At 40.8% G+C, this 17,299-nt stretch overlaps 1 protein-coding gene across 2 annotated transcripts in view; it reads left to right on the top strand.

The window, feature by feature from the left end:
- STX8 (syntaxin 8) overlaps positions 1-17,299 on the top strand; it is a 268,672-nt gene that overhangs the window by 53,299 nt on the left and 198,074 nt on the right. For both annotated transcript variants that reach the window (XM_063112417.1, XM_063112418.1), the window contains exon 6: positions 6,828-6,920. In XM_063112417.1, coding sequence (XP_062968487.1) covers positions 6,828-6,920 — 93 coding nt within the window. The remainder of the gene's footprint in view (positions 1-6,827; positions 6,921-17,299) is intronic.

The raw sequence follows: 17,299 nt of genomic DNA, 5'->3' as shown, positions 1-17,299 counted from the left end.
GTATTTCTCTTTCTGTGCCTGACTTGTTTCACTTAATATAATTCTCTCAAGGTCCATCCATGTTGTTGCAAATGGCAGTATTTCATTCGTTTTTATAGCTGAGTAGTATTCCATTGTGTAGATGTACCACATTTTCCGTATCCACTCATCTGATGATGGGCATTTGGGCTGGTTCCAACTCTTGGCTATTGTAAAGAGTGCTGCGATGAACATTGGGGAACAGGTATACCTTCGACTTGATGATTTCCATTCCTCTGGGTATATTCCCAACAGTGGGATGGCTGGGTCGTATGGTAGATCTATTTGCAATTGTTTAAGGAACCTCCATACCATTTTCCATAGAGGCTGCACCATTTTGCAGTCCCACCAACAATGTATGAGAGTTCCTTTTTCTCCGCAACCTCGCCAGCATTTATCGTTCATAGTCTTTTGGATTTTAGCCATCCTAACTGGGGTTAGATGGTATCTCAATGTGGTTTTGATTTGCATTTCCCGGATGCTGAGTGATGTTGAGCATTTTTTCATATGTCTGTTGGCCATTTGGATATCTTCCTTAGAGAAATGCCTACTTAGCTCTTTTGCCCATTTTTTAATTGGGTTGCTTGTTTTCTTCTTGTAAAGTTGTTTGAGTTCCTTATATATTCTGGATATTAATCCTTTGTCAGATGTATATTTTGCAAATATTTTCTCCCACTCTGTTGGTTGTCTTTTAACTCTTTTAATTGTTTCTTTTGCTGTGCAGAAGCTTTTTAGTTTGATATAATCCCATTTGTTTATTTTTCCTTTGGTTGCCCGTGCTTTTGGGGTCGTATTCATGAAGTCTGTGCCCAGTCCTATTTCCTGAAGTGTTTCCCCTATGTTTTCTTTAAGAAGTTTTATTGTCTCAGGGTGTATATTTAAATCCTTAATCCATTTTGAGTTGATTTTAGTATACGGTGAGAGGTATGGATCTAGTTTCATTCTCCTGCATATCGATATCCAGTTATCCCAGCACCACTTGCTGAAGAGGCAGTCCCTTCCCCAGTGAATAGGCTTGGTGCCTTTGTCAAAGATCAGATGGCAGTAAGTGTGTGGGTTGATTTCTGGATTCTCTATTCTATTCCATTGGTCAGTGTGTCTGTTTTTATGCCAGTACCATACTGTTTTGGTTATTATAGCTTTGTAGTATAGCTTAAAGTCAGGTAGTGTTATGCCTCCAGCTTTATTTTTTTGGCTCAGCATTGCTTTGGCTATTCGTGGTCTTTTATTGTTCCATATAAATGTCTGAATAGTTTTTTCCATTTCTGAGAAAAATGTCTTTGGAATTTTGATGGGGATTGCATTGAATTTGTATATCACTTTGGGTAGTATGGACATTTTCACTATGTTGATTCTTCCAATCCAAGAGCATGGAATATCTTTCCATCTTCTTGTATCCTCTCTAATTTCTCTCAGCAGTGGTTTGTAGTTCTCATTATAGAGATTTTTCACCTCCTTGGTTAACTCAATTCCTAAGTATTTTATTTTTTTAGTGGCTATTGTAAATGGGCAGGCTTTCTTGATTTCTTGTTCTGCATGTTCACTATTGGAGAAAAGAAATGCTACTGATTTTTGTTGATTTTGTATCCTGCTACTGTACTGAAATCATTTATCAATTCCAAGAGGAATTTGTAGAGGTTTTAGGCTGTTCAATATAGGATCATGTCATCTACAAACAGGGACAGTTTGACTTCATCTTTTCCTATCTGGATGCCCTTTATTTCCTTCTCTTCTCTGATTGCTCTGGCTAGTACTTCCAACACTATGTTGAATAGGAGTGGTGAGAGTGGGCATCCTTGTCTAGTTCCTGTTCTTAAAGGAAAAGCTTTCAGCTTTTCCCCATTCAGGATGATATTGGCAGTGGGTTTGGCATATATGGCTTTAATTATGTTGAGATACTTTCCCTCTATACCTAACTTATAGAGGGTCTTTGTCATGAATGAGTGCTGAACTTTATCAAATGCTTTTTCAGCATCTATAGAGATGATCATATGGTCCTTGTGTTTGAGTTTATTAATATGGTGTATCACATTTATTGATTTGCGTATGTTGAACCAACCTTGCATCCCTGGGATGAATCCCACTTGATCGTGATGAATAATTTTTCGTATGTGTTGCTGTATTCTGTTTGCTAGTATTTTAGTGAGGATTTTTGCATCTATATTCATCAAGGATATCGGCCTGTAGTTTTCTTTTTTGGTTATATCTTTACCTGGTTTTGGTATCAGGATGATGTTTGCTTCATAGAATGAGTTTGGGAGATTTGCGTCCGTTTCAATCTTTTGGAATAGTTTGTAAAGAATCGGTGTCAATTCCTCTTTGAATGTTTGGTAAAATTCTGCTGTGAATCCATCTGGTCCTGGGCTTTTCTTTGTTGGGAGCCTTCTGATAACAGCTTCAATCTCCTTTATTGTTATTGGTCTGTTCAAATTTTCTACGTCTTCACGGTTCAGTTTTGGGAGCTTGTGTGTGTCCAGAAATTTATCCATTTCCTCCAGATTTTCAAATTTGTTGGCGTATAGTTGTTTGTAGTAGTCTCGAATGATTCCTTGTATTTCAGATGAATCAGTTGTAATATCGCCTTTTTCATTTCTAATTTTTGTTATTTGAGTCTTCTCTCTTCTTTTTTTTGTTAGCCATGCTAATGGTTTGTCAATTTTATTTATCTTTTCAAAAAACCAACTTTTTGATTCGTTGATCTTTTGAATTGTTTTTTGGTTTTCAATTTCATTCAGTTCTGCTCTGATCTTAATGATTTCTTTCCGTCTGCTAACTTTAGGATTGGATTGTTCTTGTTTTTCTAGTTCTTTAAGGTGAAGTGTTAGGTTGTTCACTTGCCATCTTTCCATTCTTCTGAAGTGAGCATTTAATGCAATAAATTTTCCCCTCAATACTGCTTTTGCAGTATCCCACAGGTTTTGGTATGATGTATCATTGTTTTCATTAGTTTCAATAAACTTTTTGATTTCCTGCTTGATTTCTTCTTGGACCCATATGTCATTAAGTAGAATGCTGTTTAATTTCCATGTGTTTGTATAGTTTCCAGAGTTTTGTTTGTTATTAATTTCTAGTTTTAATCCATTGTGGTCTGAAAAGATACATGGGATAATTCCAATTTTTTTGAATTTATTGAGACTTGATTTGTGACCTAATATGTGATCTATCCTGGAGAATGATCCATGTGCTGATGAGAAGAATGAATATTCTGAGGTTGTTGGGTGGAATGTTCTGTAGATATCTGCCAATTCCAATTTGTCTAGAGTCTTGTTTAGATCTTGTGTTTCTCTACTGATTCTTTGCCTAGATGATCTGTCTAATATTGACAGTGGAGTGTTCAGGTCCCCTGCTATTATGGTATTAGTGTCTATTTCCTTCTTTAGGTCTAATAGAGTTTGTTTTATAAATCTGGCTGCTCCAACATTGGGTGCATACATATTTATGATTGTTATGTCTTCTTGATGGATCAGTCCTTTTATCATTAAGTAGTGTCCCTCATTGTCTCTTTTTATGGTTTTTAGTTTAAAGTCTATTTTGTCAGATATAAGAATAGCCACTCCAGCTTGTTTTTCTTTTCTGTTTGCATGGTAAATCTTTTTCCATCCTTTCACTCTTAGTCTGTGTGAATCTTTATGGGTGAGGTGGGTCTCTTGTAGGCAGCATATAGTTGGGTCCTGCTTTTTGATCCAGTCAGGCAGTCTGTGTCTTTTAATTGGGGAATTTAAGCCTTTAACATTAAGAGTTGTTATTGAAAGGTGTTGATTTATTCCTAGCATTTTATTGGTTGTTTGGTTGTCTTAGGTGTCTTTTGTTCCTTGCTTTCTGATTTACTGTTTGGTTTCTTTGTTTGTTGGTTCCTTAGGTTGTAGATAGTGTTTTTGTTAGCTTGTTTTCTCTTCATGAATGCCATTTTTATTGTACTAGCGGGTTTAGATTTTTCTTAGGTTTTTATGGCAGTGGTAGTTATTTTTCAGGAACCAAACCCAGTACTCCCTTGAGGATTTCTTGTAAGGGTGGTCGTGTGGTAGTGAACTCCCGCAGTTTTTGTTTGTCTGAGAAATATACTATTTGCCCCTCATTTCGGAAGGATAGCCTTGCAGGGTAGAGTATTCTTGGCTGGCAATCTTTGTCTTTTAGTATTTTGAAAATATCATCCCATTCCTTTCTAGCTTTTAGGGTTTGTGATGAAAAGTCTGATGTTAACCTGATTGGGGCTCCCTTATAGGTGATTTGACGCTTCTCTCTTGCAGCTTTTAAGATTCTCTCTTTGTCTCTGAGTTTTGCCAATTTGACTATGACATGTCTTGGAGAAGGCCTTTTTGGGTTGAATACGTTTGGAGATCGTTGAGCTTCCTGGATCTGAAGATCTGTGATTTTTCCTATACCTGGGAAGTTTTCTGCCACTATTTTGTTGAATATGTTTTCAATGGAATCTCCATTTTCCTCCCCTTCTGGAATACCCATGACTCGGATATTTGAGCGCTTGAGGTTGTCTGATATCTCTCTCAGATTTTCTTCCATGTCCTTGATTCTTTTTTCTTTCTTTTTGTCTGCTTGTGTTATTTCAAACAGCCCATCTTCAAGTTCAGAGGTTCTCTCTTCAACTTCGACAAGCCTGCTGGTTAAACTCTCTGTTGTGTTTTTTATTTCGCTGAATAACTTCTTCAGTTCAGCAAGTTCTGCTACATTTTTTTTCAGGACATTGATTTCCTTGTATATTTCCTCTTTCAGATCCTGTATACTTTTCCTCATTTCATCATGATGTCTAGCTGAGTTTTCTTGTATCTCATTCAGTTTCCTTAGAATTATCACTCGAAATTCCTTGTCAGTTATTTCAAGGGCTTCTTGTTCTATAGGATCTAGAGTATGAGATTTATTAACTTTTGGTGGTGTACTTTCTTGATTTTTTGTATTTCTGGTGTCTTTTTTTTGGTGTTTATTCATTGTGGCAGGGGGTTTCACAGTCCACCGGTTTGAGACTAATGACTAACTACGATGTTGCTGTGGTTGCCAATTTGGTATGGCTCCCGCCGTGACTGCTCAGTTGGCCTCTAGTGTCTTGTGTGTGTGGTTGCCTCGGGTCTTGGGCTACTCCGGGGATCCACCTTTCTGGTCAGCTTGTACTCTGCTGGGCTGGTGGATCACGTACCACAGGGTGTGTGATCTCTGTTGAGCTTTCACTTTCTGTACAGGACTTCTCCCCGTTCCGTGTGCTCTGGCCCAGGCTATTAGATCGTGCAGTGGCGACCCCACCGGGTGTGTGGTTTCTGTCGAGTCTCCGCCTCCCTGGCCACACGTCTCCCCACTCTGTGCACACTGTGCTGGGCTGGGGTGTGTCTTCTGCACCCCTCGTCTATCAGCTGGGCCGTCAAGACCCTGCTCAGCACCGCCTCGCCCAGGAAGTCTACCAGGTTTCTGCTAGGCACAGACGACCGGTCTCTCTGGGTGCCTTTGTAGCACTGTGTAGATCTTTCTCGGGTCTTGTTCACCTTTGTATCCCCCCGGTATAAACCGAGTCTAGTGCCCGCCTGCAGCCTGCTCTCCGGCAGGTTCAAGCGGACCTGGGAACTCTCCTACCACACTATTCCCAACCAGAAATTCGTTAGGCTTTTTTCCAAACTGGTGGTCGCAGAGATGGTATCTGCCTCCCAGTAACAGGAAGTTTACCGGGGCCGGAGTCCAGGGTGTGGTGGAGTGACAGTCGGCCCGCCCGTACTTCCTAGCCCTCCCAACACTGGTCGGGACGCCCCACACCCCCAGCCCCGCCAGAGAACTGCGGAGGGAGTGGGAGAGGAGGCCGGCCCGCAGGGTCCGGAAAGCCCTGCGCCAGGCCAAGCAAATGGGCTCAGTGATGGCCGAGCAGGGCGGAGCTGCCCGCACCTGGGAAAATGGAGGCAGCACCGGGGCAGTGAGTGGCCTGGTGGTGCAGGCGGGAGCCGCGTGGGCATCCACCCCCCGAACAGAGCTGTGCCAGGGATCACTCACAGTGCTGTGCCAGGTCGGGCGCTCGCTCTGTCTCTGGTTTTTTGCCTTCCGTGTTCTCGACGCTGCCGCCTCGGGCTGTTCAGTCGCGGCGCTGCTCGGGCGCTCCCAGGAATCTTCTTTAATGCCGGCCTGAAACCTCGAATCCTGAATAGGGCAGCTGGCCGCCTTCAGTGCGGCCCCAGCCTCTGGGATCCTGGCTGCATCCACAGCAGCCCTGGCGCCGTGTTCCCTGTTTCAAGACTCGCTTTTGCAGCTAAGAATCAGTTCTTTTCCTGCTCCACACTTCAAAGCTGTTGCCTGTAAATGAGGCAGCTTCTCCTGCCGGGGGCAAAGTGGCGTTGAGCCCCCACGACCGGCCAGCAGCAGCAGTCCTCCCTTAAGAGATGGCCAGAGGAAGGTCCACAAGTTTCCCGGCTGCCTGAGGCCCAGTGGCCACCTTTTCCACCTCAGCTACTCCGCGCCAGCCGCCGCAGCCGCCGCCATCTTGAAAATCCATTGCCCATTTTTAAAATGACGATATTATCTGTTTCTTACTGATTTGTACATGCTCTTTGTGTATTAAGTGTCAGAAAGTCTAAATGTTTATTTAGCCAAATCTCATATTATTTCATTTTTCATATTTAAAAATTTAATTCTTCTGGAAATCATTTTAGTATAAGGTGTGAGGTAGATATTTAATTTTTTTCTTATATTTCATTCCCATAACATTAACTGATTTAAAATGTTACTTTTATCATATATTGAATTGTGTCACATGCCTGGGTGTATTTATGGACTTTAAATTGTTTCCTTTGGTTTTTAGTTAATCATTTTTCTTTTTCTTTCAGAACAAGATGCAGGCCTTGATGCCCTTTCCTCTATCATAAGTCGCCAAAAACAAATGGGGCAGGAAATTGGGAATGAATTGGATGAACAAAATGGTAAGAACAAGCCTGAGATTGACCAGATTTACCATTTGGTATAAACACTAAAGGCCTGAATATTTGTTGCATGATTTTAATATCATGCAATATGTAAAGTGATTTAATGTGAATGGATTATTATAGTTTAATTCAATTGAGGCTGGTTTGTGGCAGATTTAGATTGTAGTTATTAAATACTATGTCAAGAAATTTGATAAAAAACATTTCCAGTTCTCAGTAGCTCCTTTTAAAAAATTCTTTGTTTTTGATCCACTTATCTCAAGAGCTTTTCGTTTATGTGGCAATGGTATGAAATTGCTCAGTTTGTGGTGCACTCTGATGCAAGGCATAATAAGGCCATGTGGGCCTTGTATCATTTCCATACCCACTGGAGTTTGTTCTTCTTCAATCATAAATACCAGCCTGTGGGGCAAAAGAGTGTTTGAAGGTCTTTGTTCAGGGCTTGACACATCAATCTGGTTGGAGAAGGATTAATTTGCAAACCGCAAGCAAAATGGATTGGGAGAGACGGAGCTTCAAGACATGGAGGTTACCTGAAAGGCCTTGTGCTTGGTTGTGGGGTGAGGGGATGAGAGACTGGATGAGAGCTGTTGCAGTAGGAGTGGAGAAGAAAGGGTGGATGCAGGGGACTGGCAGTGCTTTCAGTGTTGTGGACAAAGTCAAAGAAATTGAGTGGAGCTGCTAATTGCAAATGGAGATCATAAGTCCAGTTTGGACTTGTCCAGTTAGAGATGCCAGGGAGAGACCTGAATGGAAGTGTCTAGTCGACGCTGGGAGATATGGTACCAGAGCCCAGGGCAGGGCCAGAGACAAGAGATGGCAAAAGCTTCAGCATAGAGGTGGTGTGTGATAGTGTAAAAGTAGCTGAGTTCCAGTGAAGCTAGCATTTATGGAAAGCCCCCTGCTGTGTGCGAAGCACGTTCATCTCTGTTATTTCATTTAATCACTACATAGCATCATAAAGGCAATGTTGTCTTTGTGCTAGAGATGAAGCTTAGGTGGCCGAGGGACCTCCTAATACCACATCGTTTATAAGTGACAGAACTGAAATTCCAACTCAGGTCTTCTGATTCTAATGTGACTGCTTTTCCTACTACACCAGCCTCCTCTCTAAGGAAGATAAAGTAGGGAGAGAAAAGTAAAAAGTAGAAGTTCTAATATTTTAGCTTTTGGTGATAATACCATGATGAAGTGCCTTTCAAGATAAGTTATCATGTATGAGCGAGCATTGAAGCCCTGGGAATGGACAAATGCTCACTCTGAAGGGAAGGCTACACCTGTCAACACTGTACAACAGGCACTTCTTTTCTGGATTATTAGGAAGAATGAGTTCGTTCGTTCCCACAGTCCTATTCCATTCATCTGTCATAAATAAATAAACTTCATCTGTTTATCGTCTATCATAAATCAATAGATTACTAAAGCAAATGGGGAAACCCTCTGTCTTTACAATCCTAGTAGGGGTTTTTAATAGTTTCAGCACAGAGAGGAGGACAATTTATTCCTCTCGGTGGTGGTGCTAACGTGAACAGGCCAACTTACATATTTACATATAATTCAGTTATAGGTCAGTTTCTTCCTTGAAAGATAGTATTGGTAAGAAAATAAGTTTTGTAGAAAATATGCCTGTCTGGTGTGTAATTGTTCTTTATTCCAAGGAAATTTAACCTGTTCCATGGGTCAGACAAGAAAGTATTGTAGCCACCAAACTGGTGAAGCGTGCCCATCCCGTGGTGGGTGTAGACAAGCCACAGTGTCTGAGGGTAGATGGCCAAGAATTGGTGGTACATGATTAGGTGGGTAACTTACTAATTTCCCAGATGAAATCACCATCTATTTTTCCAGCATAAGCAACCACACCAGCATGTCTTTATCTCGTCTGTCCTCTAGTTTACAAATACTTTGCTGTGTATTATAATCACTGGGGGAGCTTTTAAAAGTCTCGAAGCCCAGGCCATACTTGTGTTAGTTTTCTCTTACTACTGTAACAAATTACCACAAACTCAGTGGCTTAAAACAGCTTATACTTAAAATTTTACAGTTGTGTGGTTCAGAAGTCTGGTGTGAGTCTCCCAGGGCTAAAACCAAGGTGTCCACAGGACTGCGTTCCCTTTTGGAGGCTCTAGGGGAGAATTCATTTCCTTGCCTTTTCCAACGTTCTAGAGGCTGCCCACATTCCTTAGCCTGTGGTGCCTTCCTTCATCTTCAAAGCCAGCAACAGCTTGAGTCCTTGCCATATTGTGTCACTCCTACCTCTCACTGCTGCCTCCCTCTCCCACTTTTAAGGGCACTTGTGATTACATTGGGCCCACCCAGATAATCCAGGATAATCTCCCTATTTTAAGGTCAGCTGATTAGCAAATTTAACATCCCTTTGCCTGTAACTTAACATATGCCACAGGTTCCAGGGACTGGGATGTGGACATCTTTGGGGTGCCATTAATCTGTCTATCACAGTACTTTATACCAAGAAAATCAGAATCTCCAGGGGTGGGGCCCAAGCATCAATATTTTTTAAAGCTCTCCAAATGATTTTAACATGCTGCCAACTTTAAGAACCAGTGCCCTTGTTGAATATGCTGAATGTCTTAAATACCCTACTTTTATATTGCTTCTCATATGCTCATGTGACAGATCTAAACCCCACACATGCACAGAAGAACATTCGCATAGTTACATATATATACACGGAGCATCATGGTCACAGTCAGAGATTCTTTCCTCTAATCACACATCTCACCCTCATCCCTCTTGCTGCTTCCTCCAGGCCTCCCCAGTCCACATCTCCATTCCAGACCCGGTTGTATACATGCGTACATAGACAGACATGAGTTATTTTTCCATTAGTTGCCAAAATAAGCTGGGTTTTGTCTGTGGTGGCCTCCCAGAGAGATGGCAGCTATGCTGGTGGTTTTCTAATGTGCACATTTGCTCCTCAGAGATAGGGCAGAGTCAGCTACTTTCTTTCATAGGAGAGACTCCAAGGATAAAAATTTATATTCCTGCCAGTACTATAATCAGCCTTTATTCCTTTTGTTAAAGTGAAAAAAGGTTGTTTATATTCATAGGTGTTAAGAATAGGGTTGCAGCCCCATCTGGATTTTTACTGTGATCTGAGAGTGTGTAATAAGGAGTCAGGGACACAAGAAAAGATTACGACTTTTGTTGTAAATATCTCTGTGTGATTTACTGACCTAATGAATTATTCATTTGGTTTTCATTAAATGGGAGAAACAATAGGCTAGGATAATGGCCAGCCAGGCCATTTTGGAATCAGATATCAAAACCTTACTAACAAAATGCATTGTACTTAGAACATAACCACAAAGCTAAAGGATGGAATTATCTTCAATTTAGGAATTCGGTTTCCAATCTTCTCATAGAGAGTTAAAACGGGTCTAACCAATACTGGTAATTACCCTGTCGGTATGCTAGTGACCAAACCTAATAAGGAGAAGGATAGTCAGTTAAGTGAAAATCCCAGTGATGGGAGATCCGGATGTACACTGGCTTGTGGGGGCAGGCAAGAGGGAAGGGTGGAGCACTGAGCCAGTGAGAGGCCCTCATGGAACCCAGAATTTAGTGCTTTTCAGTTCAAGGCGAACTGTATGGATGGGTGGGCACAAAGGGCTCAGGGCAGACCACCCCACATGCTGTTCCAGAACCAAGAGTTTTGGTACTGGTTTACTGAAAAATTCTTTGAAGTTCATGCTCAAGAAGAAAGGGCTTTTTAAAAAGAACATTAAAACAAGAATATGAGCAGGATTGTCTTGACTTAACTAAAGTAGCTGTTCTGAGACCTACTTTTGGCATTGGTCAAACCTAAAAATCAGCACCACAAAGAATCACAGAAGCATGACTCTGATGGATGAAATAGCACCGAGAACAAATCTCTGCTAGTTAATATGTGCAGGTCTTCGTCATTCTTTTTGTGCTCAAATATCCCAGATTGACCTATCCTTTTGATGTTTCTGTCAATCTATGAGCATTTCCTTGCTTTCTGGAAGAGTAAGATGTACCAGGCTCACCTTTTTCCCAGTCCTAACCGTGGAATCTGTTTCTTTAAGGATCTCTGATTCCTTTTACTGGGAAATGGAGTTAAGAAACTGAGATCTCGGTGCAGACTGTACCCATTGCCACTGGGGTATTATTGCTTTTAGGCCTTTCAGCATTGTTTCTTGGTCCTTTATAGGTGACCTATTTTCCCCTCTCTTTGGAATCTTTTAGGATCTTATCTCTGAGGTTTTAAAATTTTATCAGTGTGACTTGATGTAGGTATATTTTCATTCATTGTGTTGGATGCTTGGAGTTCCTTACAATCTAGATGTTCCATTCTAGGAATTTCTCTTGTAATTTTCTTCCTTTTGTTTTTCTCCATTTTCTCTTTCTGCAACTCTTACTGGTCAGCTTTAGACCTCCTGGATCAATCCTCTAAGTCTCTTATTTTTTCTCTCTGAGTTACTATCTGTTTTACTTTCTGATTTTAATACCATTTCATGTATACCACCACCACCACCACACATACATTTTTTAACCTTTGAGAAATGTTTCCGTGATTAACTTTTTATTTGTAAAACAGAATAGGTATACGGATATATTCAGCGTTGGTGAGTCACCAGATCCTATCCTAAAGATCAATAGAATTGGTCGACTTCTGTTCATCACCACCACCCTAGTCTGGGCCACTGTCTCCTTTTGCCTGTCTCTTGCCTCATGTCTTATTTCCTTCTCAGTCTTTCTCCACCTTGTATCAGAGTATTCTTTTTAAAACATGGGCTTGATCACATTATTAATCTTGAGTAGCCCCAGCTTCCTACCCCCCACTGCCTTCCTGGTAAAGCCCAAACCTGTTTACAATGATGTAGTTATTGCATTCCTTGTCTCTGGAATATACACCCTAACCATTCTGACCCACTTCAAGTTCTTCACTTGCACCAATATGCTGGAGCTGGCCTCTGATGCTTTGCTTAAGCTTTTCCCAATGCCTGGTGGAATCCCCCTCCACTCCTGCCAATTGCTATTCCTCCCTCTCTGCTGCCTTCCTTTCTCCCCGCCTCCCCCAACATGCATCTTGCCTTGGCTAACGCTGACTCATCATTTCAGTTTCAGCATAGGTTGGGACATCATTTTCTCCAGGAACTCTTTCCCTGCTATGTGCTCCCCTAGAGCCCTATATTCTCCACTGTACCGGAAGCTCCTTGAGGGTGCATGTTCCATTCTATTCATTGTTGGATCCCCAGTGCCTAACTCACATGGCAAATAGTGATTGATCGTGTTTATTCAAGTAAGGAATATGAATAAGGCTTCAGAAACTGGTATTTTGGGTATTTTTCCATTAATCAGGATCTGTGTAGCTAACTGGAGTGAACATGAAAATGTTTAGTACATATTTGCTGAATTGAATTAGAAAATCTTGTTAGGCATTTATGAAAAAGAGACCACTGTTCATGAGGCACCAGTCCAGTTCCAGTGTAGAAGCTGGCAGGCATATGGAGATATCTTACCAAAGGAGGTTAGTCTCTCATTTTTGCCTAAAAATACTTGACATTCCCACTCTGCTTGTGCCCAGGATGCAGCATTATTAGATTTGCTCTCCGCGTTTTCCTAAAGGAGTGAGACAGTGTGAGGCTAGAGTGGACATCTCCCTTCTTTGTGTGCCACACTGGGAATCAGGGTGACAAGGAAGGCCCTGGTCTCGATATCGGCAGTATTGGGACTCAGGCAATCAGTGTGTCCTTTGAAAGAGCTAGAAAATAGGATTACACTCCTTGAAGGACACACAATGCTCAAACGACGACTTTACATACACGTCAGTGAGTTACCATTCACTGATTGGTTAGTGCTCCTCAACTGAATTTTCATGTTGAAAGTTTAGAAAAGTAATGTGGTGGGCTGAGTCATGACCCGCAAAGATACCCATGTCCCGATCTCTGGAATCTGTGACTGTATATGGCAAAAGGGACTTTGCAGATACGTAAAGTTAAGGCTATCAACATGGGGAGAATATCCTAGATTATCCAAGAGAGCCCTCAGTGCAGTCACAAGTGTCCTTATGAAAGGGAGGCAGAGGGAGACTCGATATGGAAGGATACGGCAGGGCCGCAACTGGAGCAAGAGGCCACACTGCTGACTCTGAAGGTGGAGGAGGGGCCACCAGCCAAGGGCTGCAAGGAACAGTGTCCTAGAAGCTGGACAAGGTCAGGAAATGGAGGGGACACCTCTACTTTAGTCCAGAGAAACTGATTTCAGACTTCTGATCTCTAGAACCGTAAGGGAATAAATGTGTCTTGTTTTAAGCTACTAAGTTTTTGATAATTTGTTAGGGCAGCAACAGGAAACTAGTGTAAGTAATCATTGTGTCTTTTTGTCAGTCGTGAGTAAATGCAGTTTAACCTGCCTTACTCTAGAAAATGTATATGGAGTCATACATGTATCTATAACTCCTCTTGCCTTGTGAGATTTCTTTAAAGTGGACTCTACAGCTTCGCATTGCTGGTGCCCAAGTCAGCCTCTCTCCAAAGCCTCTCAAACTGTTTATTTAGCACTTCGATAACAGAATTAGTCTTGTACTGGTGAAATATGGACAGTTTGGTGAAGGAATCTGTTTGTGTATTATTCGATATCAGAATTTCCCAAAGTATGTTAGGCATCTTATTTATATTTTAATAGTTGTATATTTCAGAGTGCGATAGAAATAACAGTGACTAGCATTTGAGACCTGTGATTTCATAGCAATGTAAAATTTCCTTATTCAGTTAATTTGTATATGTCAGAAAAATAGTGGAGTTGATATACAGAAAAATATTAAACGTGGTACAGGCAAAATACTCATATGAACATGGGAGAAAATTCTGAAGGTGGTGTTTGAAATGCTGAAGTTTGGGAAACAGTGCTGTAAGAAGATTCTTTTTGTTAAAGTCTAGATTGCTGTAAAGTATTTACTTAGCTTTTAGCCCCATCCTACTACAGCAAAATGTAGCTACTACAGCAAAATTTAGCACACGCATCCTTCCCACTTGGCCCTCCTGGCGGTGAGGTCACATATTAGTTGAATCGAGGGGTTTAGAAGATCTGCTGAAATGATGCCTTCCAGCCTGCAAGCTTGTATTTGTGTAAGGTAGTATCTGTGGCCAGAGTAATGTTGTTTAATGCTGCACCCCCAGAACTTAAATAATGCTTGCCTTTTAAGGAAGCAAGACAGTTTGAAACTGCTTTCCTTTAAAGGAAATATAGAATGATTTGAAGTGGAGGCAGTTACTACTTGGCAGGTCTAATGTGAGCAAGGAGACACACTGATCCATGTCCCAGAGTGATACCCCAGGAGAGCTATGCTGAGAACTTTTGAGTGCATTTCCCTGTGGCATTGGGCACTGCACAGGTCAAGCAAGCGTTTATAAATTAACGTAGTAACCTAATCCCCTGCCCCGCCACCTTTTCATCTTTTGGAAGAACTTCTCCTCAGTCATCTCTGACCTGTAGTCATCGTTCTTTCTTCTAAGATCTTCCAGGAAGACGCTGTAAATTCTCTTGATGTGCAAAATCAGCAGCAGCAGTAGCTGCTCACCTTTGTCCACATTTGTACATATGTTTGAACATTTTACTGAATAGCTCCATAGCTATCCTTTATCTAGATTAAATATCTACACCTACACCATACAGTAAGGTCAGTGGCTTCAGTTATGTAAAATTCCTCCATTTACTACTTATCAATTCTGGAATTCTACCTGTATATTTAAAGGGGTCATCCAATTCTCCCATATACGAAGGTACTTCAGAAAGTTCATGGACAGATTCGTATAATCTTTTTATTCTATTTTTCCACAAACTTTTTGAAGTATCCTTGTATATATAATTTATATATATTACATATTTGTATATTATATATAATTTATAAAGTATATTTATGTTTTTATCTATTTATACCTACATATAAAGTATAAATTTAGTATCTATTTTTATATTATATTTATGTAGATTGAATGTATATATTTAATATATATTTATATATAATACACAGTTGCCCCTCTGTATCTGAGTGCTGCATCCGCACATTCAACCAACTGGGATCAAAAATATTAAGGAAAAAAAAAATTGGATGGTTGCATCTGTAGGAAACATGTACAGATTTTTTTCTTGTCATTCCCTAAACAATGCAGTGTAACAACTATTTGTGTGATTGTAAGTAATCTAGAGATGATTTAAAGTATACAGGAGGATGTGCATATGTTCTATGCAAATACCATGCTATTTTATATGAGAGACTTTAGCATCTGTGGATTTTGGTATCTGTGGCGGAATGGGTCCAGGATGCCTGTGGATATCAAGGGATGACTATAGGTATTTTTCCATTGTCTCACAGCAGTTAGCACATCTAAACTCAGAAAGTTTAGCCACTTTGGGGGAGAAGAATTAGCCACGTTGGCAACGGGGCATTTATTCATTTAACAAATTTACCGACTGCCAGTTACTTGTGTGGCTGGCTCTCTGTAGAGTAAAAAACAGCGGTAACAGCTAAAAACAAGGTCTCTTCCTTTATTGCTCTTACAGTTTAGCTGGGGGAGACAGACGTTAAACAAATACATCTCAAGATGAAGGTATTTTATCAAACTGTGTTAAGTGCTGCCGTGGAAAGGACAGGAGGCTGGGGAAGGTATGGTGGGAGGAGGCTGAGGTTTCGGAAATGAGCCAGAGTTTGCCAGTGAAGAGGAAATCAGTGAAGCATTCCAGGAAGAACAGGGACATTGCATGTGAAGTCTTGGAGGCTGGAGAGAACCTTGCAAGTTGCAGAAATCAAAAGTCTTTTGTGGCTGAAAATGGTAATGTCTAGAAGGTACCAAGATGAGGTTGCAGAGGTTCTAGGAGCCCGGGCATGGAAGGCTTTGCAGTGTGAAAATTTGTAGGCTCTGAAAACTACAGAGGATTTGTATTTTCTTGGGAAGAACTCTGGTCTTTTAAGCCACAAACAACGATCTTAGGAGATAGTTATGTTAACAATAATTTTGTTTTTGTTTGTTTGTTTTTATTGGTTGTGAATATTCATGAGATACAAACCTGATTGTCACCCCTCATGCCCAAGATGTGATGGCCAGATCCATACTGGCAGCATGGCCATTACCACAAATTGCGAGTGTCTCCCGTGTCCCCCACACAATTATCCCCAAATCTCTCCCCCTCCCCCTCCCCCCCCTCTCCCCCACTCCACTTTGTATCCCAAGGTATGTTCTCTCCCTCTGCAAGTCCAACATACCACTGTGGTCTTTCTTTCCTTCCTTCTTTTCTCTTAGCTCCCACATATGAGTGAGTACATGTGGTATTTATCCCTCTGTGCTTTACTTATTTTATTCAACATGTTTCTCCAAGCTCATCCATGTTGTTGCAAACGGGAGGATTTCATTCTTTTTTATGGCAGAGTAGAATTCCAAGGTGTATATACACCACATTTTCCTATCCAGTCGTTCATCAATGGACATTTAGGGTGGTTCCATATCTTGGCTATTGTAAACAGAGCTGTGATGAACATCGGAGTGCAGGTATCCCTTTGACATGATGATTTCCATTCCTCTGGGTATATACCCAGAAGTGGGATTGCTGGAACGAATGGAAGATCTATCTGTAGTTGTTTGAGAAACCTCCATACTGTTTTCCATAGTGGTTGTACTAATTTACAGTCCCACCAGCAGTGCAGGAGCATTCTCTTCTCTACACCTTCGCCAACATTTGTTATTCACCGTCTTTTTGATTATAGTCAGTTTAACTGGGGTGAGGTGGTATCTCAGTGTGGTCTTAATTTGCATTTCCCTGATGACTAGTGATTTTGAGCATTTTTTTCTTGTACCTGTTGGCCATTTGTATGTCTTCCTTTGAAAAATGTCTGTTCAGCTCCTTTGCCCATTTTTTAATTGGGTTATTTGTTTTTTTACTGTGTAATTGCCTGAGTTCCTTGTATATTATGGATATTAATCCCTTGTCAGATGCATAGTTAGCAAAAATTTTCTCCCACTCTGTAGGTTGTCATTTCACTCTATTGATTGTTTCCTTTGCTGTGCAGAAGATTTTGAGTTTGATATAGTCCCATTTGTTTATTTTTTCTTTTGTTGCTTGTACTTTCAGGCTCATGTTCATAAAATCTGTGCCCAGACCTAGTTGCTGAAGTGTTTCACCTATATTTTCCCTTAGTAATGTTACAGTTTCAGATCTTATACTTAAGTCTTTAATCCATTTTGAGTTGATTTTAGTATATGTTAATAATTTTGAATATGACTAGAGCTCCATGCTAACTTATGTTATTTCTTTTTTTCATATATATAAAAGGCTAAACTCGTCCTTCAAATAGCATTTCTACATTCCACAAATACTGATATTTAGTAATTTTTTAA

Source organism: Cynocephalus volans, chromosome 10, assembly GCF_027409185.1.
Source record: "Cynocephalus volans isolate mCynVol1 chromosome 10, mCynVol1.pri, whole genome shotgun sequence".
Classification (NCBI taxonomy): Eukaryota; Metazoa; Chordata; class Mammalia; order Dermoptera; family Cynocephalidae; genus Cynocephalus; species Cynocephalus volans.
This window is presented reverse-complemented; position numbering and strand designations above follow the sequence as displayed.